This window comes from Lingula anatina, chromosome 1 (genome assembly GCF_051362555.1).
Source record: "Lingula anatina isolate TDL-2025a chromosome 1, LinAna3.0, whole genome shotgun sequence".
NCBI lineage: Eukaryota > Metazoa > Brachiopoda > Lingulata > Lingulida > Lingulidae > Lingula > Lingula anatina.
Window position 1 is genome coordinate 33,291,589 of NC_141767.1, and position 26,433 is coordinate 33,318,021.

Sequence of the window (26,433 nt, forward strand, 5' to 3'; positions counted from 1 at the left end):
ACCTTGACCTGACCTTTCAAAATAGGTCAATGCAAAATCAGGGCTCACTATCACAACACAACACCCTCGAGATGACGTCTCTGATGAAGGTGCCTATGTCCACTGGGATTAGGAGGCTGTTTTATGCCGTTACACCTAATGAAACGTCATTTGAAAATGTTGATGATGTCCCTCATTACATCGAGGATGTAAGTAATAAGTGTCTTGTGAAAAACAGTAAATATACATAGCGATCAGTAATTGCAACTGTCTGTCTGTTGTTATGCAATTGTGCACTGGCACATATATAGTGCATTTATCACTAAGTATAAAGGGCAAGCAGTTACCGATGGCAAAGTACAAATAGTTCAGATAGCTGTGTGAAGGCATGCAGTGATGATATTTTCCTTATTAAAATTTTATAATAAAATAATAATAAATAATGTTCATGAGTATGTTGTACATGTAACAGCTAGTGCACTATACAGTACATGTAGTGTGTTAAATTGTTAATTTTATTTACTCCATGTGTTTTGTTATCATGCAGTATAGTGCAGTTCATAACATTTGTTCAGAATTTCAATATCTATTTTTTATTGCAAATCACTTAAAGGTTCCTAAAAAGTTAATTATTTTCTGAAGAGACCGAAGAAATTAATTCTCACCATCGAAGTATGATATCAATTTAGCCCTTCATCAAAGTACCAGTACTTTGATAACATTAATGATGCTTAATTTCTGAAGAAAACAATCAAATTTTTATCATCGTTAGAAGACTTTTCTTACCATACATAGGCTGTTCCATTCTTTGTATTTGCTGTTGCCTTGGAAGTGGTGGTCGGGCTGTTAACAGGCAAGCAGGTTTTACGGATAAACGATGCCATTACTTCAGCTGGAGCTGGCTTAATTTCACTTTTACCATTGTGAGTAAAAAAGTTCTCCAAAGCATGCAGAAGATTATCTTAAACAGTTTGTTATTATGAAAATATAATATATATAAATATGAAAATTGCTACTTATTATATCTCACTATACTTTTATCATGTTGTATTGTTGGTTTGTTCCATTATATTTTTTTACTTGGAATTAACCCTCATACACAAAACTTTCAAAATACAATAACAAATTATACATGGGTAGAGAAATTTGGTTAAAAGAAATGAAAAGAAAAAAGATGATTGACAGAGGCCCTACAGACTGATTAGTCAGATTTTCAATTATTGGTCAGTTTTCATATTTCATTTGAACATCTACTGAGCAGTATACAAATTCTGAGCACATGGGACTTAGTTGTTCCCCACTTTCCTGACTGGATAACAAGTGTGTCCCATCTTGAAGGTCTGTTAAATGATTTATATTAATTGACATTTATAGGTTATTGATGAGAGGAATTGAAATAACTGGATATGTTTGGGTACATGAAAGATTCTGTCTCTATGAACTGCCGTGGAACTCTGCCTGGACTTGGTGGCTGTGCTTCATTGCTGTTGACTTCGGCTATTACTGGTTTCATAGAATGGCACATGGTAAAGACATTTTCATACATGTATTCAGAAGAAAATAATAATGCAATCATTTAAATGATAAAAATGCAGCAATTCTGTATACTCTTAATTTTTTTATATTATGTCTTTATCTAGAGATGCAACAACTGATTCTTCTATTTTTTGTCCATTTTTTACAAAAGACAACTCATTTTTGTTATCTTTTTGCATGTACAACTTAAACCTGAACAGATGAATTTTTTTTTTTTGTTTCCTGTGATGCTGTTGGATTGAAATGATATCTGGGTTATTTTCAGAGGTCAACTTTATGTGGGCATCCCACCAGACTCACCACAGTGCTGAGGACTACAACCTGAGCACAGCTTTGAGACAGTCAATTTTGCAGAGGTACCTCTCTTGGGTAAGTTGACAGGATTTAGTATCAAACTTGTTAGAAAAGTATAATTGTGACTAGTTATTATCATATTGATTTTCTGTATCCTAGCCAGTTGAATTGTCAGTAAAATATATTTTTTTAATTTATCAGTTTTTACTGTACAGTGGTTATTTTTATTTTGATAGTAAATATGACTTAAATGGTACACAAGAATATTGAATACATAAATATATTTAAAAAACTGTGTATTCTTAGATTTTAATCGGTAAAGTTCAGTTTTCTTTTGGTCATTTTGTCAACCTTAACGAAATCCATATGTTCACATTAATTTGGGAGATAGATTGACCTTTCATCAATTTAGAACTTTTATATCAAATTAATATTTGGATATGCGCAATTGAAACTTTGTTTCATGAAATTACATTTCAGGTATTTTACCTTCCTTTAGCCTTGATTGTTCCTCCAGCAATTTTTGTAGCTCACCTCCAGTTTAATATTCTCTACCAGTTTTGGATACACAATGAGGTATATCACGAAAAATTTTTTGCTTGATTTTTCTCTTCATAATCCTGCTTTCAGATATTTTATTTGCCTTTAGCGTTGTGTGTCCCACCGTCCATATATCTTATGCATGTTGAATTTAATACAATTTATCAGTTTTGGATTCATACTCTGGTAAGTTACAATGTATATATACTATTATGTATTATTTTGTGTTTTTGACTAAATAACTTCTCTTCCTTGAACTTTTATCAAAAAATTGTTAAAATTTGCTTTTACATAAATTTTTCATACTACATATTTTACATATGTTCTCTGTTTAATTAATTTGCACCCCAATATACGTTATCAGACAGGTTTTATTCCATTTAGATGACATCAAAAGTTTGCCTCTTTACAAATTGGGATGATGGCAACATATTTATTACACATATTTGAATATTGATACGCATTTATTATAAATATTGTATTAATCTTTGTAATAATTATCGTGTTCTGCATTTGTTTCTCATTTGTAGTATTTACAGTATAATTGAGCATTTTGTTCTTACAGATGATAAAATCCTTAGGGCCCCTCGAGTGGATTTTGAACACCCCAAGTCACCATCGAGTTCACCATGGCAGGAATCCATACTGTATAGACAAAAACTATGCTGGGACTCTAATAATTTGGGACCGTCTGTTCGGAACCTTCCAGGCTGAGAATGAGGAGGTGGTGTACGGACTCACACACCCAATCAACACATTTAACCCTATAGAAGCACAGGTTTGTTTTATATGTATATATATAAATCCGCCAGTGAACTGCTCGAGCTGTAAATTTTTTTTCTCCTATGTGATAAAGCTGTATATGGAAAAAGAGCATATAATTATTATTTATCACAGATCGTTTCCACCAGCTCAGTCTGGTGTAAAAGTGTATGTCAAGCTCTCTGTTGATATTGTTTCCATCTTTTAATTTTTAGTTTGGTTATGTAAAATATTTGTGGAGCAGATTATGGGAATTTGACAATCTAAGTGACAAGGTCTCATCCCTAGTTAAAGGACCAGGTTGGGCACCTGGTAAACCTAGGCTTGGGAACATAGAAGACATTCCAAAGGTAAGTAAACTGGCACTTCATCAGGACAAATACAGTGTAGGTAAATGCATTTTTGTCAGGTAAATCTCAGATGTGATATTTTATGAGAAATGCTGTGGGTTGATATGGCCAGTGGGTTGAGACTTGAAGATACTGTGTAGCTATCCTTCGTACTAGCACCCTTAGAATGCATTCAGAACGTACAGCAAACTTACAGATCCGTGGATCAAATATGACCTTGTCAATCATGTACTGTCTGTCAGCAGTTTATTTGTCACAGAAGACAATAATATTTATCAATTTTGTAGAAAGTATTTAATGTCTATTTTAGGTAAAGGCACCTGTAAAGAAGTATGACAGTGGACTGCCTTTGTCATTGAGTTTATTTGTGCTGAGTCATTATTTGCTGGTTTTGATTGGTTACCAGGAACTGGTAGCTAGGAAAAGTGTAAGTGATCTCTGAATTTTTAACAACAAGAAAATCTTATGAAAATTTTTTATTTGAAAAAAAAAAAAATCAGAATGAGCACAATGGTGCTTTTACACTGGACACAAACACTTTGAATGATCAGTATTTAAACCACGAGAACATATATGATGCTAAAGAACATGCCAGCATATAAATCCATGATAGCGAAATAAGGTTTCAGCAGTACGATGAAGAAGAAAAAGTACACCTCTTAACCTGTAACTCATTGAAATTTGTGCCTTCTTTTCTTTTTAGGGATTAAGTCAACTAAATGTTGCATGTTTCATTGCTTACATTGTGCTGTCTCTGACGTGTTTTGGAGCACTATTTGATAACAGGTAATTTAGACATTTCTTTAAAAAATTTCCTTGCCACATTGGAAAAGACTGAACAGTTTTAACTCTTCTACAAATATAATGATTCCTGTAGTACATCATACCAGTATTGTACCTTTTTAATTAAGCGACCTCTTACCTTTATTTTTCTGTCTGTTCTTTATTTTCCATAATTTTTGTTGTAGATTTTATGCGCCATTCCTGGAATGTTTTCGCTGTGTGCTGTTTGTTGCTTGTGATCTTTACCTCACAAGGGGCAGGTTGGAGGAGCGTCCAGTCTGGCAGCACTTGATCCAGTGGTATTTTCTGTTTTCTGCATGTCTCTGGGGTCTGCAGGCTGTAAGGATGCTCATGAGTCCAAAGAATGAAAAAGAACAGCAAAAACAGAGTTGAAATAGTAGTGTTTCATGGTCCTGTACCCAGTATGCTTTATTTTAAAACATGTCAATCTGACTCATTTTTCAAACCTGTTGTACTGGTAAAAGGTATAATTAAGGTCAGGATAAGAAAAAATAAGCGTAAATTGAATTAAATTAGCATCCAGACAAAGTTTGATTTACACTGAATAAAAAGATGATGTGATTTATTGACTGCAGCCAGAGTTATGTCACAAAGATGTTGTATATTAATATTCATTACCATATACTCTGCTGAAATTTACTAAGTATTACTGTCATGTATAACGTACCTAGCATAACAGCGCTCATGATTTCTCAAGTGACTGGTGATAATTGTCATATTCTAAGAATCATCAAGTAGAGTGCCAAATTTACAGAATATTGTCATTTCCTTTGATAGTTTTTACTCTGGTGTTTAATCACATTCATATGGGATTATTAGATAACAGATGATAGATGCAGTGTTTCCAATCACATATAATTGATATCATTACTGTTGGTTATTCTCTTTGAGGTTTTCATATAGAAGAAATGTCTTACTCAGTTATCAATATAAATTTTTAGTGGTTTAGTTGGTCTTTCTTAATTTAATTAATTTTTTGACCACTGATAAAGAAGTTAATGGTTGTGTCCTTGTGTGCTATATGGTACTCCGGCCTGTAGCCAGTAATTTTATTATTTTGAAAAAGTGGAGCTTTTACTTATTGCTATCAACTTTTACTTATCCCCCCCCCCTCTCCCCCTTGGCTACGGGCCTGGAATTACATGCTTGATCAAGAATTCTAAATTGTTGGGGATGTTATATTTACATCAGGTTCCATTATGAGCATAAACATCATAAAAATAATATATCCACCAGTTTTTAGTACAACAAATTTCATGTTTAAACATTGGAGCACAATTGCTTGTCATTGCTCACAATTGTATTAAAATATGTTTATTTTTGTAAAATCAGTGATAAAATGTGTAAATTTATATTTCTAATAAAAGATACAATGTTTTCAAGGTGTTAATTTTCATAATCTGAATTTCCTTTAGGAACTCATTTGGTTAACAGTCCCATTATTAATGCACCAAGAGCTTCTGAGGTCATTGGAAACTTGCCATTATTGTGAAGTATGTGGGAAAAGTAGAGACATGCTGATAGAGGAGACGTGGGTTTCCATTGTCCTCAAGCTGTAAAACTCATATCAGTGGTGTATTAAGGGGGTGTCAGGGGGGTTCTGACCCCCCCCCCCCTTGATTTCTGAAAAAAATAACACCAAATTAGAATTTTGACTAGCTGAATCATAGTCCGTAACTGTACCAAATGGCATTGTTTGCCCTCTACAAAACAAAATTTTCAGGCTCCTTTACTGGGCCCTGAACCCAACAAGGGGGGGGGGGGGGGTCGGCTTGCTTCCAAGGACCCACTGATGTAAAACAAACTTGCCATGAAAAGCACATCCAATTATCACAACAAACACATTGTGAGTTATCAGCTGCAGATCATTGCAAATTGTCTACTGCACATTTTCAACTACATTGAAGATCTTAACACTCCTGGTATGCATACCTTTGTAGCAAGTGACCATGTAGATTTTTGGTACTCTTCCTTATCGATTTTCAAATGACATTAAAAAAAAAATTCACTTTTGCTACCCAAAAAGTCTTAAACATTATAATAGTTGTATTTTCAGTAAGATTTTAAAAAGTGAGAATGATGCTTTTTTTAAACATTTTTCAGAAGGGGAAACTATAGAGGGGGGGCAGGGGAAGTAATAGATGTAATTGACCTGCATTCTACAATACAGGGCAGTGATTATTAAAATACAAATCATTTGTGCTAACATCAGCCCTAACACTTAGGCATGGCCTTGCTCTACACATCAATGTACAGGCCCATAGCAAGCAATTTTAAAAGGAGTGTTTTTTTTCTGAAAAAGTGGACCTATTACCACAAAACCTTCGTGTACCTAGATAAAATTTTACCCAGCGGGTACCTTTTCCCGGCAAAATGGGGGGTTCTTTCAAACCTCTCGAACCCCCCCCCCCCTCTGGCTACAGGCCTGATGGCCAGGCCAGACAGACAGGAAGATGATGCCAAGATTATGTTGTCTGAGCCCAGTCTTTAATTAAGGCAGCTGAGGGATTATCTTCGCAATGCCGTGGTATGTTGCCATGCCAGATTGTGACCAAACAACTTGACCAGACTGCTGGCTTAGACCCCATTTCCAGAGATTAGATTGATCTACTTTAGATCGACCTAACTCCCTGGGGGTTCACGCTAAATAGCTATCAGCCGAGCAGACACGAAAGTTAATTACCCCCTTACAGCTTGTAGTAGGCGGGAGGGACATTTAACCCGGATTATCTGACAGTAATCTAGTGAGACTCCCCGCGGGGATAGATCGATCTAAAAGCTCTGGGAATAGAGCCTTAGACATGGACAGCATTCAGAACAGTGGACTAACTAGTCTGCAGATCAAATATGGCAACCCACTAAAAAGCTTGCCATCTTATCTGCCCATAGACACTGAATATCAGAATAGATTCCCTGTGGGGAAGTATTCAAGTGGGTCGGCCATAATTGACCCGCGGACTAGTTAGTCCACTGTTCTGAATGCGTCAATGGTCTTCCTCTACACAGGAATGCTATAATGATGCTTGGACAAATAATCTGCTTAATATTTGTCCAAGAGTGATGCTAGACAAACACAAAAATAAACCTAGGATTATGTTGTCTGAGACAAGTCTCAAAAAAATTAAAAAAACAGGGATATACTCTTTGCAGTGTAGATGTGTGTGGCCAAGTTTGATAAAACTGCTTGCATTAAGACTGGGTCCCTCAAACCATGGCGCCCAAACCACATGCTGCTTCAGCAACACAATATTAAAATATATAATTTGCTGAGTTATTCTTGGAAATAAAAGATATCAAATTAACTTACATTAAATGGAACTCTTTTCTGGAGTTCATGCAATTTAAATGACCAGTGTGTGTCATCAATCATCCACTAAGATTAAAACTTTACTTATTCCCTAATGATGGCCATGTATATGTATCAGTTGTTTTGGTCCCCTGCACCAGACCTATTTAGTAATTCCGGTTTTAAATATCATCTTGGGATCCAGCTCGCAAATCGGTAGTTTTGTTGAAAACTGCAAATTGATATTCTGGTGTCTTACAACATTGCTCTTAATCAATAAGGAAAAAAAAACTCAAAGGTATTGTCATATAAAACAAATTTTATTTGAGTTGATTGAAACTTCCGTAACATGACACTATAATGGAAGATGACTGCACAATGTATTACACAAGTACTCTACAAGACTTAATAATAATAATATTAATAATAGATAAATAAAACAACAGTACAAAAATATTGTTCCATTCATTCAGTTTGGTTCCAGCTCTATGTTATGACTGCCTTTCAATATTCTTTTTAGAAACTAACCAAATAGTGGCATAACAGTTCTTACTTTCAGTGAGAATAAAAAAAAGACCCAGGACATTTTAATATTACGCACATACCATAACCCTATATTGTTTAGCCAGCTTAATGGTGTCGCCAATGCCTGTACACTATACCCAATCTCCAACACAATTTATTTGCAGTTATATTTTTTTTGTTAATCAAAACTACTTTGAATGTTAATCTCATTACCATCTCAATATTAATTTCTGATTTTTTATCTTTTTTTTCATCAATAGTGTAGCAGCTAGTTGAACTGACAAGCAACTTTTACTTCTTTTTTTTCCACAGAAGTTGAGATTATATTGAAACAGAACCCTAATCATGAGCTGACTTTACGTCATAACATTTGCTATGATGGCCCAAGGCAAACCTCTGTTCCTAGAAAAAATTGCAAAGTGCTGAAAAATATAAACTGAACTGAATATCTTTCATAATTTGTATGGTTATACAAGAACACAAGATTGTATAATTATCGAAACATGTACACGTATGTTCTGAATGAATATAAATAACACAATAATTCTCAATATTACAATACTACAGAATAAATAGATTGATTTAAAACACTACTTATCATACATAAATATACCTAATAACACCTAGATGAATTGAAAGCAAAGTGACCTGCCTTGCTTTATCCTCATCCCACAAATACCTTGCTTTGTACAATATTAGCTACAATGTACTATATTATCAATGTGGTTTAACTGCTTCCCAATAATTAAAAAAAAAAAAAAAGAGTTGATATACTCCTATTTGGAAAATTTCTCAAATCTTCTGAGGGTTTTCATACAAGTGTCCACAAAATAACTATTACACAAAAGTTGCACATATTTATCAATGGATATTTTTACTCTACCAAAATCATAATCTTGCATTGCTATAATATTTTGTGTATCAAGAAAGTCTACAATATTTTCATTTTTGTCTGTAAAAGGGGACTGTGTTATCAGACTAATTTTCACCGAGACAAAACTTCATTCAAAAGCACGACTTCGGATCCAACAACCATGTACTGTATTTCATGACTATAAGTGAAGCACCTTATCCAATTCTATGGCTCATATATTAGTATGTTTTGGCAATGCACAATAGGCAATGGAAAAGCTCTCTTACATGTTGTTCATGCTTATATTTATTAAGATATAGCTGCTCATTATACGCATGTACAGCTAGCACTGCTAAGTTGACCAGTTAGACTCTGCTATGAAATAAGACAGTGACAACAAAAAAGCATAAAATGAGACAAAATCAATATATTCGGTATTAATATTTGGGTGCATGGCTAACCTTTATTTTGCAAATTTTACAAAACACCGAAATATATATTATCAAGATTGTACTTTGCTGAGTGTTTTCAAAAGGCGAGGCTGAGAGTTTTCATCTGTTTGTACACGAAGCTACAAAGATGACTGTCTCAGTTTTCTTACAATTATTCAATTTTGTAATAGCATCGAGTATTTCATATTTTTTTACTAACAATTTAAATATTCAAGTCTCACTAATAGACTGCAAAATGCACTTAGCTTAGAAGACAGGTTGATCTCTGTAAAAGTCACCTTATCTAATATAATGTTATGCCACAATCCCCAGTAATGGAGTACACTGGATTTCAGTGGGTATAATGTACCTTAGGATTTGTGTTTTGGGGTATAGCTCCTGGTGATATCCAACCATTCAATTCATACTTATTATAACATGTTTTTGTATTTTGCAATTCACAATGCTACTTCGTAATGCACAAATTGAAACATTTAGATATATAAAACTGGTAATGATATATCTTAACAACATCTCTCTGTTGACACTTACACTTTTGAATTTACTGAAACACCAAAAGGATTGAGAATAACATCAATATAAAGAGTTGGATCTGTTTTCTCTATTTTCCTTTCACAATACATAACTACAATATTTAGTAAATCAAGAGAATCTACAATATTTTCAACTTTGTAAAAATAATGTCCCAACAAAGAAGATGGGGTTATCAGACTTATTTTGACTAAGAGAAAATAAGCTGCCCTTTCTTCTCATATTAAGTTAATTGAGTCCCTTCCTCCTTTGCACCTGAGCTAACTTTTACAAAGACAACCTATGCAATACCTCTTTCATGCAAAAATAGCACTACAAATGAATTATAGAAAATATAACATTTGCTTGCTTATTCAAATTAAGTTTGAAATTATTCAACTTTATGAATAATGTTCCATACATAATTTTTAAAATTAGTACCTATAAGGAAAGCACCAGATATTCAATTATAACAATTCCACCCTTATATTTACTATGGAGGACGCTCAACAAATTGAACACTGATAAGCAACTCCCACAGTGTGAAGACACACTGGTGAATTGTGAATCACTGTCATAACTAATAAGCACCAGTTTAAAATCAGTTTTGATAAATATCCAAAAGAACAACCACCATTGCAAAATTATAGCTACAGCCTTCACAGATGAAGCTAAGTTATGGATAAATTTAAAGGAAATCTGAAAACTAGGATTTCAAAAAGTTTTGGATGATTGGGACTATTTTCGTTAAGTTTTCCTTCTCTTTTTTAAACATAATTTATGAATAAAAGAAAAAATAAATAACATCATACAGATCTAAAATCTCATTGATCAAGTTCTCAAAAGTCAATCCATATGAATATTAGCCAGCAAAAGCTGGCATATGTACAGCCCAGCATAAGAATCAAGTCACTAGGTAATAGCACATTTCAGAAAATACTCAGAATTGACAAAGGACAAGGCCACAATGCAAACTAAACAAACAGTTTTATAAAAAGGCGAAACTTAAGAAATATTTATTTGATGAAACCAACTCTTAATTTAGCTTAACTTGTATTTTAGCCCAAATGCTTACGGCAGGTATGAAAGAAAATCATTTTTCCAGATATTCAACAAGTAAAATTGCAATACAGTTTAACACATGCCAGAAATCATGCATGCAATAAAAAAGTAAATGAATGAACGAACCAGGGCTTCTCTGCATTGACCTCAATTGTGATCTAACTGATTACAACAAGTTGTAAACAATTAAAAATGTCTACTTCCAATATAATCCCATAGCAGCATTGTAACAAAAGGGAAACACATGGTAATGATTACAAAAAGTGGCGGGATAAGGTTAAAAAAAAAATTAAAAAAAAAACAGGTCTATTCAAGGCAATGATATCCATTTTAATCCTACAGGTGACTTCAGCAAGATTGAAGTAAATGGATTAGGAGTTTATTAGACATTACTGAGACAATGTTGATGCAAAAGCTGAAAAAAGCCATTTTTAATCCATACACTGCATTTTTGTCTTTAAAGGAAACTCAAATTTGCTATAGACAAAACGGCGACTTTGAGATTTCCATCTCAGGTGATGCAGACATGACGATGATGGCTATATGTCCAGTTACTACTGTGACTGCACATAAAAATAAAACTGCACTACTGATCAAACAAACTTTTCACAAACCTTTGAAGTTGCCTTGTGAAAAGTTTTCTGTGTTTCAACAGAAATTAATAAATAACAAACCCTAAATTATTTTTATAGCTGTTTAACTGCCATGATGCCAAATCTTTCTCTGTCTTTGACAATAACATTTAGTATTTTACAAAGGCCTTTTACTCATAGCAAAATATTCAATTATGAAGATACCATACATAATATAAATTGTACTTACGTCTCTTGACAAGATGAATAATTTAGTTATTACAAGTAATTTTCATCTACCTACCTTACCTACCAAGAATCAAACCTAATAAATGGTAACACATTTATACTATCTTGATATCTAGTGTGCTATCATTGATCATTAGAGAAACAATACAATATAAATGAAATGGTACATTCATTAGGCATGGGAACTTGCCTCACTAAACACACAGATAACAGATAAAAAAAAAAAATTGTGCCATGGAAATTGTTCCACTGTATAATACTTTGACTTCATGGTTTCAGAGCTTCAGATCCTCCTCCAGTGGCGTCAATGTGCCCTCCACTTCTTCCACCATATTTGCCAATGGCGTATTATACCGTTTGATCCACAGTGACATCTAGTGTTGAACAGCCAATGTTCTTGTTCTTTGGTGGCCTCTTCTGCCCCTAAGAATAACCCTCACTCAGTGGGGGGAAGAGATGGCCTTCTGGTCTGATTGTGCAATAGTTTTAAAGGAATAAATAACAGTTATAAACACAAACATCACATAGTCTCCGTTTGAAATGATAGGAGTAGACAGACGCGGGTGCCTGAGTGATGTGCAATATAATGCTCCATGGTTGGTTCGACAGGGTTTATACTGGTATGACTTCAGGAGTACACGAGTGCAGCATGCTGGCAATGCATGGAATGGATGAGCACAGGACCACATTCATATAGCCAGTGTGTCACAGGTTTAGAGATCAGAAACAACAGCACTTGGGTGTCAGATGTCATGACAGCTCTTGTAACTAGAAATAACAGAAAAGGACATTTTCAAAATATTAATAATAATAATAATAAATACATAAATAAATGCAAACAAACTTTTTTGTTACTTGTATGTTTATGTTCAGTATAAATATGCATGCAGAGAAAGTGATCTTCTAATAAGCAACCAGGATCCGAAAATTCCTACACAAAATGGATACTGGGAACCTGGAAGAAATGCCTTAAAGCACTAAAACAACCTTTCACCAATTGCGGATAGTAAATTGGCATTCTTACAGGCACTTTTATACACTTTTTTTTTGTTTTTTTTTTGTTTTGTTTTTTTTTTAGATACCAAAAACTACTTTACATTCATGTTTCCCATAGTATTTGATAATGACAACAAACTCTCCATCTGCTCCAACACATACAAAAAATTCTCTGGAAAAAATACATTGGATACAGTTTAAAATATTCTTGCTGAAGGAATGTCTTTCTACGAAAGTGTGGTATAAGTGGATAAAATAAATAAACTATCTGACAACCAAAACAAAACATGCAAAACAAAAATACAGCAAAAACTCTGTAAAACAATAAAGATAAAAGGAACATATATTTTATCACATATATGCACTCAACTGATTGCCTAAATAATCACATAATTCAAAATGTGTAATTACCCAACTATAAAGTACAATCTTATAGCCTATCTCCTCCAGTTTATCTTACCAAACATGAATATGTAATTTAAGTCAATGACAGTTACATATGTGACACCATCAATTATTGTCTTATATGAAAAATGAGATGGTTGAAAAAAAAAAAAAAACTGACTCTCTTGGGTTTTTGGACCCTTTGTCTTGCCCATGCCTCATCAAATAAGCCAACACCAAGCCATAAGCACTTTCCACCGAAGCTTTTATTTCTGGAAGGGAGGAGGGGGCAGTGGAGTTAGAGGATGTGTAGAAAAGAAAGATTGTATTTGCAAAAACCCCAGACCACCTATTTAGATTTTGATGAAACAAAGGAAAATGGACTCCCAAAATGAATGAATAAATAAATAAATAAAATGAAATAAATAAATAAACGCCTCGTACATTTTAGTAAGGGTTAGTTAAATAAAAGAGGATGTCATACAGGACATGACAAAATTTAAGTTAGCCATATTTTTTTGTGCACGAAAATAATTCCTCGGGTCATAGGGTGAAGCTTGGTAGGATACATCTTCTAGGAATCTAGAAGGTATACCTCCAGTTTGAATGGCTTAAACATTTTGGCTCCTCCCTGAAACAAGAGAGGGCACCTTTATCATCAAGACAGGCAGCCAGCTCAAGTCTGCAATGAACACTTACTTCATTTAGAGCCTGATGCACAAGGTAGGCACTGCAATGCATAAAAAAAAGCCAAGATTTAAAATTCACACGGGTATGTAAGGCCATGCTGAAACTTTGCCTTCTGAGCACGTGAAAATTGCAATACAATTAAATTTTCAACGTGTGGAATTCAGCAAATGAAAGCTTATAAAACTGCAATTTTTTTTTTTTTTTTTTGAGGACATCAATTATTTGTTATTGATTCCAACATGTTTTGTTTTTTTCCCTCTCTCAATGACCTATGCACTTAATTCTTAACAAGCTTAGCACTTAGAGTACCCCCCCTCTTTTTATTTAATACAGCTAATTGTTAGACATTTATTTTTAGCACACCTAATCAAATATAAATGAACTTCCTGGCATGCAACCTATGAATATCCATGACTAAACACGCCTGCAAAATTATATACTAAAAAAAGAAACATGCGAATCCACCTCTAATACATAATTCCTGTATTATAATTTAACCTTTCAGATACAAACAGATATTTTTTTTCTTTCATAACTTACCTTTTGCTTTTTATCTAGTTTTCTTTCATTTTTTTTTTAATTCTAAGCAAGCTAGGACTTTTGAACCAACTTGCAAACTAATTTACATACTCAACCAGGCCACAATATCAAACAGTTAAAATCACAAGGGAAAGATGAAAAGCTATCCTGAGGTTAAACATGGCTACTATTTCAAAGGTGTAAAATTAGATATGTCATTTTTCATTTACATACACTCCTTAAATGAACAGCACTGCCATAATGCAATGTATTATTAGCTTAATCATAGCAAAATGGTTTCATACACCAATTTTACTGAACAACAAGATTTCAAGTATCATAATTATCCAAACTCACCCGTCTTCTCCTAAATAACCTGTCAAAGAATCCTCTCTGAGGTGGAGGAGGGGGAACATCGTCTAGTAAATCTGGAGAGGGACCACCATCTTGTCCAAATACATTCATTTCTTGGTAACACTCAGTCTCTATCATCTGGAACATCAATTTTCATTCATGGTACATACTCTTCATATGAGATGGATATTTCTATCTGTAACCTACTCTGCGTGAGTTCAGATGCATGCTTTTTTTTAATTATAAAATTTTTAAATACATATATGAATTTTTGAAATTATACATAAAAACTGTCTTGCAGCTTCTCTCTTTCAACCTATGTGAGTTGATATTAATTAAGTTAAACATTACCAACTGTTTGTTGAGCGATCTGTTTGGAAAAGGGCAAAAAAATCAAGCTGTTTTCACCTCATCTACTGTGTGGGCATGGTCTTCACTGTCAATACATATCATCAGACCACCACATTCAAACTCAGAATCTTAAAACCAATGTTAAGCAACATGTTCATTATGTGGTGTCAGTTAGTCTATTAATAGATCAAGTTCTCATGTGAACTCGTCCTTCACTAAATGTTTTGAAGAGAACTGCATAATAAGTCACCAAAATCACCGTCAAAACACAATCATTAACAGCGGAAACTGGATCTACACATTCAATGAATAACAATGCCACTCCTCAAAAATGTTCACAATGGTTTATTAAATGCAAAGGGCTATTTAATTCTGCCAAAGAAACTGAAAAATGCTAGAAAAATTTTTTCCAACTTCTCAATTTTTGAACTTTTTTTACTTTGTAAAAAATGTTCAGTCTTAAAAAAAAACAATACTAATGCCAACGTGGGCATGAAAAAATGTATACCTCATTCTGCCATGGTATGGAAACGGACCCTGAACTAAATCTAGTGTAGAAAGCATCATCTGTCGTGTCGAGGTTGACCCCTTTCACTGTGGAAAACTGCTCTATGTCTAACACATCTTTAGCATACACCGCTCTGGGCTAAAAAATGTGTGGATAACAACAATATTATTCTGTATAAATAATTTTTGTTAAAATTCCATATACACCAAGTAAACTACTGAAACTCCAAAAAGTCAAAACATGAAGCCAATCTAGATTGAAGTACTAAAGCAAGCTCTGAAGAGTATTTTCATAAAGAAATTAAAGCTGTTTATCAAAGTCATACACAGACATATTAAACTGACATAATTTGCTTAGAACACATGTATTTCCACTTACATCTGGTACAAATGGTGGTTCTAATATTCCTGCTTCTAAACGTTTGAAATTGATATTTTTAAAAAAGGGGTGAGACCTCACATCTTTAGCACCACAAGCCAATCTCTCCTTGGGATCTTTTTGTAAAAGCTGAAAAATCCAGAGGAAAGGTCAATAATACTGCTAAACTTTGCTAGCATTTTATTTCAGTAACAGTTTTACTTTACTTTAAGACTAGCTGAATTCATCAAAAAGTACAGGTAAAAAGACAACTACATTACCCTTTTCACTGCAACGGAAATAAATCATAAGGCAGGAAAACACATATTAACACATAAATCACACTAAATTCTTCTAATCCATCCTCATTTTTAAGAAGCAGACCACCAATGTAGAGTATACAATACTAATTATTCTCACCTGCATGCATATAGATCTTGCATCTTCAGAAAACTTCTCAGAGTATGACTCAGTGTCTTCTTTCACTCGCCTATCTACTTCATCTCTTTTTACCTTTTCCTTCCTAGCTCTAAAGGGGGCCTAGAAGTATAATATATCAAAGTTTAGTGCATATTTAGGATTCAGAATTTCATATTTCTGTTCCCACAAAATCATGGAGGCCATCAGTCGGGTGATCAAACTGGGAATTGGAAGACAGTGGTGCACTGTTAGTTGTGGGGTGGCATGGTAGCCTGTAAATACATGGATGAAAGTTACGAAAACTAAAAACTCTGAAAAGGTACCTTGCAATTTCTCAATTTAAACCATATGAAAAAATGACCAAAAATGAAAACTGAAAATCCTGAAATCAGCCATAATCCTAAAAACATCCACCCATGTAAATAGCGCCAAACCTGGACACACAATGAAACTGCAAAACTCCTAATCATCACTCCAGATTCACAAAACAGCACTCATTGAAAATGGTCTTTCAGACCAAATACTTCTAAATTGGTCTATCTCAATCCAGGATAAATCTGCAGTGGACAACCATAATGAAGCAGCTATATTAGTCTATAGAACATGCATTAGCCGCTCCTTACTTTCAGTAAACCAGACCCAATATTTTCAATGAAGTGGACTAGCTACTATGTACTACTGATTTCCCTGGTGTCAGAATAACTTAAATGAGATTAAGTGAACTTTCAAGTTTCTTTTGTAAAACTGGGCAATTATAGTGTTTTGGTCAGGCTCTGTTGCTTGGAATGTTTTGATAAAAAGTGAAGGCAATACAATATTACTTAGCGATGTTTAGTAAAGGCCTGAGTAAAAAAGAAAAGATGAACTACAATGGAAAGAGTAAGTAAATCAACAACCTTTGAGTTTTCTTTAAAATATTCTATCTAGGTTCTTACCTTAAATGGAACAAATTTGCTTTTGGTCTTGATAAACAATGCAACTTATCTCAAACATATTTGTATTTGAACTATGCATTGAACAATAAACAACAAACTTGTTGCATGATATCACTGTTATGAATTCATGTTTGCTGTGTGATGGCATTCATCTATGCAGTTCACCACACACACACAGGCCTAATACTGCATACATTTTTCACCAAGGCATGCAATGAAAAGCAATTAATAAAATTGCCTCCCAAAACAGTTGACAGCATCAAATTTTTCATTCCACCAAACCAGACACACCACTTCTCATGCATACATGCAGGCTTCTATGTAAACACCCACACACACACATTATAAAATGACAAGAAAGCAATATATAACAAGTCAAAAGGTAAAACTGTTTTCCACTTATCGTGTTATCAGTGAAAGTACACGGCAACGACAGCAACGATGGCAACTGTGACAACAGACGCAGGTGACGGCTTTATGTACAAACACATCTGTGTCTGTACATAACTACAAATGGACATCACCGAAACACCAGATCCTACTGGAAAAACATTTGGGTCTACTAACTTGCAAGATCACCACATGGGAAAGGAAGCAATAATATATAAGGATTGGACAGCTACATGGATCTAATTACTGACTTTATTTCTGTATGTCATTCTGGTAATCAAAGCTCTTTGAATAAGAGTCAAAATGCCATCATGTCTCATAGGTAAAGAAAGATGCTTAGTCCCTTGGCAAAAATTAGAAAAAAAAAATCTTTTTTTTTTTAAATTTTAGTTTTACTTACTTGTCCTTCAATCATCTCATAAATTATGCACCCAAGTCCCCACCAGTCAGGACTGAATGTATAGCGCTCATTTTTGATGACTTCTGGGGCTGAAAATAAAAAATTCTTGATGTTACTTCCACAATTTAAATATATTTACCAATATTAATTTTATGGTTACCAATTTTAGTCTAGTATTGGTAAATGAAAAAGAAAGATGTAAATTTAAATTTACAAATAAATTAATGTAATAAATAATAAAAAGAATGGAGGCAATTCATTTGTCTCAAACTGAACTAGTTTGGTGATTTCAACGATCATATTGCATAAACTGATTAAAAAACAATCATGCAAGGGAGCCTGATAATGGCAAGAGATGGCCTCAAATCTGTTTTCACCAATAAAAATTAGAACTCCAAACCACAAAACATCCTTTGATACACAATTTTAAATAAATGGAAACAATAAAAGAAACCAAAGAATATATAAATAAATAAAAAAATAAACATAAAAAGTTTCCTTTAAAATGTTCAAATCAGGATTTCCCCCCCCCCCCCCCCCCCAACCTCTCTCCCCAGTTTATAAGATAAAACCAAGGATTCCACATTCTGAACCTACCCATATATCCCACAGTGCCCACTCTGCCCCGGATGGTTTCTCCTTCTGGGATTTCCACGGCTAGACCCAAATCTGATATCCTTAAGTGCCCTTTAAAGTTTTATTGAACCAAAGGGTGAGTCACATTTTGATATAATGAGGCTAATTTAATAAAATAAAGATTTTTCTGATATAAATGTATTATTGTGACTGTTACATTGCCTTCAGTTCTAGGAGATATCCGAAAAGATTACTCATCTTGCATATATATTCAATTTCAATGCAATTATTTATTTTTTTGGAATTATGCCTAATAATACCATACTCAAGTCTCTACAGTGATCAATAGTTGGTTACTTAACATTGAAAAGACAGGCAATGAGACTCACCAAAATCATCTAATAAGATATTTTCTGGTTTCAAGTCCCTAAAAAATAACACCGCATTTAAGGACTTCACAACATGAAAATACATTCAATCCAATTAAACTCAATCCCTAATCACAGTATTTATGTTAACGGAATCTTCCCATATTAATATCATCAAGCCAAAGCTCACAGTCAGTCACTGATGGAATTATCCATAGAAGTAGGAAAGGGTATCAGGTACCTTGTTAGTTAAATCAAGAGATGTAAAACAGCACAAACTTCAGCTAGGTTTTCTATAAAAATCAATGGGTCAGTGTCTTTATCTATACTTATTCTTTGAGTAGGCATTCGTGCCATTACCTGTATACTATTCTTTCTGCATGCAGGTCTGAGAGCCCGCAGGCTATCTCGGCTGCATAAAAGATGACTCGTTCTTCTTCAAATCCTGGATTTCCCATATGGTGAATGTGAAACTTGAGGTCCCCACCATTCATTATAGTTAGCACCAAGCACAGGGCATCTTTTGTTTCAAATGCATAGGCTAAACTAACCTGTAATTAGAACACATGCAAAGATAATTTACATTATACTATTTCCTTTTTACTTCATAAAAGTAAGTGTTTAATTCAATTTAAACATCCCATAAAAATCATTAAATTTAACACAGACAGGGTCAGTACCTTGAAAAAAAATGTACAAAATACAATTATGAAAAATCTTCAATTATTGAAGTTATCAAAACAAACTAAAGTAAAACCTGCAAACACTTACTACAAATCTTGAGTTTACTTTTTGCAAAATTTGCTTTTCATTTAGCGCCATTGCCTCTCCTTTTCTCTTTTTGATCCTCTTCTTTTCCAACTTCTTACATGCATACATCTTCCCAGTTGCACGAACTTGACAAGCACAGACCTCCCCAAAACCTCCCTTGCCTAAGACTCTATACATTCTGAAGGTATTTTTAGTGACTGGTTGACTGAAAAATTCAACATTATGCCAAATACATGTTCACATACTATTACAATAAATAAAATATCTTAACATTAACTAGCTATCATATATTCACATCAAACTATGACTCTTAGGTTGGTGGGTGTCAAAAATTCTTCCAGTGGGTGGGTGTGAAACTCTTCCACTTATCTGTAAAACTACCACTGAATTTTTCTTTTGCATAAAACTATATGCATATTCTCGACAAAAATCCTTTCAGCCTGTTCCTGTACTTCAAGTGTCAGAAGTTGCATGCCAACATGCATGTTTGTACATAAACAAACAGATATATGCGTGATTGTTAAACAGAAGACGGCAGAAAAAGACCAGCAAGAAGATAACGGTTCAATGTATTGTTTAGAAAGCATTGTTGGCAGACCCAGTATAGACTATATAGTCAATATTCTCTGGCAGTACTATTTATTGCTGCTCCACAGATGTAATCACTTCTATGATTTACTGCCCTTCACCTGCTCAGTGGGATGAGTATTGACTCCTGTGGAGCACAGATCTACAGCCACACGAGCCAGACCTATTCCCACGTCAGACTTAAGCCAACGCCAGTAGTTAGAGATCAAAATAACCAGACAAGATTTAGAAATCAATTTTTTTTTCAATGGCTGGCAATGAGAAATAAACTAAAAATAAAAAGGAAAAGCAGAAGTTATTTATCAGCATGGTTTTGCAAGTCTTGAGTTTTCATTTAATGTATTTTTCAATGAAGAAATCATATCTATTTCTTGATTTCATGGCTCGTCTGTTCTATTTATATCCACTGCCAATATCAAGACCTATCAGAAAGTCTTTGGCAATCAAGTGCACAGAGGTATACTGGCGTGCAGCTATTCATCCACTTCCCTGATGATTGAAAACATGTCAATTAATGAAATAGGAGCTTAAATCTATACACTGAATGTGTTTGTCAGTTTCTTTCTGAATTATCAAGGTGAAACAAGAGGCAGAAGACTGATTAATTGTCTAAAGCCAAGTCCAACAACCTGTAAAATTTGAACAAATTGGGTACAAAACAGCCGAGGGCCAAAGGAACACTGAAAACATTCTACTGTCTAATTTCGAGGAACTGTCTTATATTTCACACGGTAATTTTAGTCAAATTAGCTTAAGTTTTTTAGAACTTGTCTTTTTGCAGTTTGTAAGTTCTCCAAAGGTGAATAAAAAAGCAAACCACTCACCTTTCTAACCATTTCCACTGTAGATATCTCTTAAAATACATGCTGTCTAAAAACTCTGTGAAGGGCTCTTTACTTAACCATTCCTTTATTACACTAGAAATAAAAAGAGAAAATCAAATGTTATGAGAAATGCAGCAGTTTTGTTTCCTTTTTCGTCATTTATTAAAAAAAAAAGATTCCCAAACTGTGCTTATAAACCTATTAAATTTGATCCAATAATTTGTATGCATGATAGCAAATGAAAACATGATGTCATGCTTGTTTTATTTTAAATATATACCTTCCCACTTAATTTGATTTACGATCTTATTGCATGACAGTATTGATATCTTTATGCAATAGATCTACTGATTTATTTCATCTAAATTAAAGTAATTGCAAATCTTTGATTTTTTTGTCTAGGTTTGATAATAAATTTCTGAAATGAGAATGGCCTAAACTGAATCATTACAACAGTTATGGGTAGAAAATAAAGCAAGAAAAAAAATGCAAATTGCATGCCGTCACTTTGAAATATGCGTTAACTGCTCCAACTCACTCATCCAGCCCTATCTCCTTCTTTCCGTTTAAGAAAAAATAAAGGGTGTTATCACAGCTTACATGATAATGTGTAACAAAGCAAGAATATGATGTATTCAATGTGTTACTTACTCTACACATGGAGTGAACTGCTCTCTTGTGATGTCTCCCTCCGAGATATTCTGCTCACAAGAACTGCTGAGGTTACTATTAATTTGACTAATGTATTCTGGAGACTAGAAAAGAAAATACACATTTCAATGAATTTTGAAAAAAAATAGTTGTGTAATAAACCTTGTGATTTAAAGGTACAATATGGAATGAAAATTTTTACTTATAAATAACACACTTTTAGGAATTTAAGAATTCAAGAAAAAACTTTATGGTTCAGCCAGTTCAGTCTTAACTTACTTTTCTCATACTTCTTTGAAAAATGTTTTTTATTTTTTTTTTTTTTTGCAACATAAGTTTTTTTTTATTGTGTGACTGTTTCACTTTTCCATGCTTGTGTATTCTATTTCCACACCTGAGACCAGAACATAGCATGTAAAAGCACATGTAACTTATGTAAGTCACTCCCATCTCAAATATCAAACTTGCCACTCTGTATTTTAACAAGCAAGCAAATTGTTAAAAAGAAGTTTACAGCAGGCTAGATACAATTGTACATCCATAATTTGAGCATTTACAAATAAATTGTATGCAGTTGTAATATGTAAAAAAAATGGTGATCTAGCCTGAAGATGAGACCACCTGTTTTTACTGAGTAAATTTTTTAGTCATCCTGTAGAATTAATTCACAATGGAACTATACCACTATTAGGGACTCTAACTGAATGCAATCAGGGCCCCATCCCTCGAAAGCATCGCGTATTGCGAATCGCTATATCAAATAGAGGCTACAATGGGACGAGTATGGGCAAGTTATGGAATCGAGACGTTTGCGCAACATAGAGAACCTTTCAAGATACAGGGCCCAGATTAACATACCTCCTCTTATTTACAACTAACTCTTGTAATCACCAGCTTTTCTGTATTCTACTCAACAGCAGGAGCAGGTGTGTTTATCTGTTAATCTGATTGCATTCAGCAAGAGTCCTTGTGGAGTTAGTTCCAACTATCTAGTACAATAGTTTCATTGTAAACGTACCCTAAGAATCAGGAATGTGTATCAGTTGGATTCTGAAATTGATCTTCAACAACTAACCAACGGTCAGCATCTAGTGAAAGGTCTTAAGTTTAGACCACAACATGGGCTTGTCATTAAACATAAGTTCTAGAATCCAGCTGATACATATGCATAACATTTTTCAAAGGAAAAAAAAATCTGATAAAAAGAAGTAAGAAATTCAGGGGAGGGATTGAGCTTTTTTTTAAACCAACTTTTTTGTGAAATCGTGTGTGTGTGTGTGTGTGTGTGCCCACATAGTCTGCTACTCTAAAAGGACACCCAGTATGTTGATTGTCCAGAAAAAATGACAGCCTGGTGATGCTGCGTGCTGATTGGCTTAGAGTTGCTGATGATTGACAGCCAGTGATAGGTCAATGGTCGCACAAGCATATTATTTTGGGAAAGCAAAAGCTCTTCTTTCCTCCCAATCCTGACAAAGATGTCATCTGAAAGATCCTGTATCATTTTGTAATATACCTTTTGCTGCTGAAAACAGCAACAAATGCCAGTAATAATTACTAAGTAGCATTTTCTTACCACCTTGAGGCTGTTTATCTATAATTTATATCTAAAAATAACACTGGCAAGGGCATAACTTATATTTAGTTTTGACCCTGTTAAAAATCCAGATATACTTCAAACTTCCCTTTTTCCAAGTAAATGTGAAAATGAACTTATGTTATAAGGAGTGCCCTTAATTTTGCTGCAATTTTTGCACAAGTCTTGTATAAATTTAGATAATTAGGACAATTCAGACAGAAAATTAAGCAATCACGTATGGAAAATCTAAATTACAATAACTACATATACCACATATGGGTAGAATAAACCACCTTGTTCATGTGAACCCACGAAAGGGACAAAATTGCTGAAGAAAGTGAAGGTGTTGTTAGAACTGCGTGCATGCCGGTAATGATGTCAAGCTAAGCACCAGGTGCTGACGTCAAATAGCACAGATGACATCTCCATACACACACACATACAGGCATGTCTTCACTAATTACAGATCACACAATGCCAGAAAGTAGAGTGTTAAAGGTACAATATACGTTCTTGGCACTATTCATACTTTATTTCAAACGTCACAGCTTCCTTGTTAAGACGACCTTTTGATCTCAAACTAAAGTTAACCAAGGACACTGCTATACACCAGTGCCTCTCACTTAAGCAGAATAATCCAAGTCTATTCAACAACTTTTACTTTGTGTTTGACTGAGATTGGATAAAACTGATTCATCTGTATACCTGCCAAACCTTCTCCCCCCCCCCCCCCCCCCCCCCCCCCCCCCCACACACACACACACACACACACACACACACACACACAAAAAAAAAAAAAAAATCGTTTAAACATGTCAATTGATACTCAGTTCTAACTCCAATATTTTCAGGTTTATGACCATTTGGTAACACACCCTACAAAATACAAAGATACCAAAATAAACCATTCAATCCTTATAATTACAGAGTACACTTGGTCCTTTCACACAGATTGTCACATTTAAACATTCCTGTATATAAAAACCTAGAGATATCTATGGGCTTTCACTGAATACCCTATATAGTGCTCAAGGTAAAGCAACACCCATTTCATATCTTATATACTGTATAGTCATAAAAAGATCTCTCAGATAATTTTTTGGATACATAGACACTTAAAGTTGGGTTTATTTGTGATGGTAACTCTAGATTAATATTTATTCTATTTAAAAGTATTCAAAATTTAACAATTTTTCATTACAGGTTTTATATTATTTTATTTTATTTATTTTTTTGACAATTCATTCTAAAACTTCAGTAATCAAAGTGAACATAAAACATCAATTGTGCTTCAACTTTTATATAAAAGACATACCTTTTACAAATTCTGTTTCTTCAATGAATCATAGATAATATCAGAATAAAGCTCATAGCCAGCTAAGCCAGCTTTTCCACTTAAAGTGAAAATCCATTTTTCATCAATCTGAACTTGCGCCTCTGTTTTTAAGAAAAATGCTTTCACCATGAAAGCTTACCACACTAAAACAAAAAGGACCTTCTTTAAATTATTTCTCTTACTGTTTACTTATTGATTATAACAAGCAGACAATGGCTGATGTCTCATATTGGCACAGGTCAAAAATCAATAATGTACGACAGCATCAGCATTTTCACACTGTTTGTCTACATTACAGTAGGGATTACAAGTATGGTATGATAACCTTTTCATTTTATAGCTGCAAGGGATACATGACTACTTTCTTATGCTTTATGTAAATATCAACTTTCTTGCTTAATGTTGTGGTGAGAAATTTTTTTCTTTTTTTTTCTTTCTTGTAATGTTATTAAACCACAGACTAGCTCATCCATTTTTTTTTTGTAAATATTAGATTTTGCTTCACAGTGGCCAAATACCCGCATGCACTCTTGTGAATTTCAAGAAAACTTGGATTATACTGAATCTTTTATAAAGTCAATGCCCATGCAAAAGATAAGAATTAAACATAAGACATCATTTTGCATTTGTTGCGATTACTTCCCAAATACTAGTAACCATTTTTTTCTTACAAAGTGTTTGTTTTATTTTTCACAAATTCAGGAATTTTTTCATCAACCAACTCTTCACCAGTGAGACTGTAAGGATCTTATCAGATGACCAACTAAGTAATCAAACCAAAGCTGCACCCCCCCCCCTTCAAAGAAAAACTCTTCAGCATATAAGCATATAGAACAGCACAGTGTTCAATATGCACGCTGTTATTTTTTCACTATTTGAACTTACAGTGGGGATTCTTGTGCATAAAAATGGTGGGGAAATGGTAAACCACACCAGACAATTGATAAATACCTTTCACAAAAAAAGAAGGATAGGCAAAGACAAGTTAAATAGAAAGAATTATAACATATATTTGGTGGGCAATTCTAGGCATAACCATACACATACCGTAGGCTTGAGGTATTTTTCAAACACTTCCTGTGCTACCTCCTTCCTTTTTTCATCTGGTGCTACTTCAAATGCAATCTGAAACAACAATTTTTTTACCTAACTGCCCATTAAGAGTTAAATTATAATACTTCTCAACTCATTCTAGTATACAATGTGCTTACCTCTGCTAAAAACCAATTAATCAAGTTTATGAAAATGTTGCTTGTATAGCATGCCAAAAAAAAAAAAAAAAAAAGAACAATCATACATCTTCACAGAACAGAAATCTTAGCGACCATCTTTAATCTCATCTCCTTATAACTTTCACATTATTGATTGAAATATTCATGGCACTTACCACAGCATCTAGGAAACCTATGGCTATTTTCAGATCTGACTTTGTATCACAAAACTGTCTGAACAGTAACCACCCTAGGGGCTGTTGCTCAATTAAATACTTGTAAGTTATACCTGAAATAAGTCAGAAACATGTCATACAAACAGTAAGGAAATAATTTCAAGCATATACCAAAAGTCATTTAATTACAGGTGGATTCAATTTATGTGTGACCAGTTGCGATTTGTATCATATTATACTAGCATAAATTATTACCTGTATTTAACAAAAATCAT

General features: G+C 33.9%; 2 protein-coding genes across 4 annotated transcripts in view; one reads left to right on the forward strand and one right to left on the reverse strand.

The window, feature by feature from the left end:
* The first annotated feature begins 12 nt into the window (after positions 1-12).
* Positions 13-5,643, forward strand: LOC106178694 (alkylglycerol monooxygenase). 2 transcript variants are annotated; one of them, XM_013561986.2, is made up of 10 exons: positions 13-188; positions 775-902; positions 1,354-1,505; positions 1,781-1,884; positions 2,290-2,385; positions 2,915-3,127; positions 3,327-3,461; positions 3,772-3,888; positions 4,165-4,247; positions 4,430-5,643. In XM_013561986.2, exons 1-10 carry the CDS (start codon positions 30-32, stop codon positions 4,635-4,637), a joined length of 1,395 nt encoding a protein of 464 aa, XP_013417440.2. In that variant the 5' UTR covers positions 13-29; the 3' UTR covers positions 4,638-5,643. The 2 variants fall into 2 exon arrangements, with proteins under 2 accessions (XP_013417440.2, XP_013417441.2); XM_013561987.2 differs by lacking the exon at positions 2,290-2,385 and adding an exon at positions 2,440-2,535.
* Positions 5,644-7,850: 2,207 nt separating this feature from the next.
* LOC106178688 (G protein-coupled receptor kinase 5) overlaps positions 7,851-26,433 on the reverse strand; it is a 30,028-nt gene continuing 11,445 nt past the window's right edge. The window contains exons 3-17 of one of the 2 annotated variants that reach the window (XM_086999139.1): positions 26,159-26,271; positions 25,819-25,896; positions 21,857-21,960; positions 21,206-21,298; positions 19,794-19,998; positions 19,383-19,573; positions 19,044-19,081; positions 18,676-18,765; positions 18,079-18,167; positions 16,354-16,473; positions 15,955-16,083; positions 15,577-15,714; positions 14,721-14,855; positions 13,854-13,884; positions 7,851-12,542 (exon numbers count right to left, since the gene is read on the reverse strand). In XM_086999139.1, the coding sequence (XP_086855265.1) occupies positions 13,855-13,884; positions 14,721-14,855; positions 15,577-15,714; positions 15,955-16,083; positions 16,354-16,473; positions 18,079-18,167; positions 18,676-18,765; positions 19,044-19,081; positions 19,383-19,573; positions 19,794-19,998; positions 21,206-21,298; positions 21,857-21,960; positions 25,819-25,896; positions 26,159-26,271 (1,553 nt within the window). In that variant the 3' untranslated portion in view covers positions 7,851-12,542; position 13,854. The remainder of the gene's footprint in view (positions 12,543-13,853; positions 13,885-14,720; positions 14,856-15,576; positions 15,715-15,954; positions 16,084-16,353; positions 16,474-18,078; positions 18,168-18,675; positions 18,766-19,043; positions 19,082-19,382; positions 19,574-19,793; positions 19,999-21,205; positions 21,299-21,856; positions 21,961-25,818; positions 25,897-26,158; positions 26,272-26,433) is intronic. The other variant, XM_086999140.1, reaches the window with a different exon arrangement.

Bases quoted from the DNA above. Each gene is read 5' to 3' on its own strand.
- LOC106178694 (XM_013561986.2), top strand. From the start codon at position 30: ATGCAAAATCAGGGCTCACTATCACAACACAACACCCTCGAGATGACG. The intron at 1,885-2,289 runs GTAAGTTGACAG...ATTACATTTCAG, and splicing joins TGCAGAGGTACCTCTCTTGG to GTATTTTACCTTCCTTTAGC. The intron at 3,128-3,326 runs GTTTGTTTTATA...TTTAATTTTTAG, and splicing joins TTAACCCTATAGAAGCACAG to TTTGGTTATGTAAAATATTT.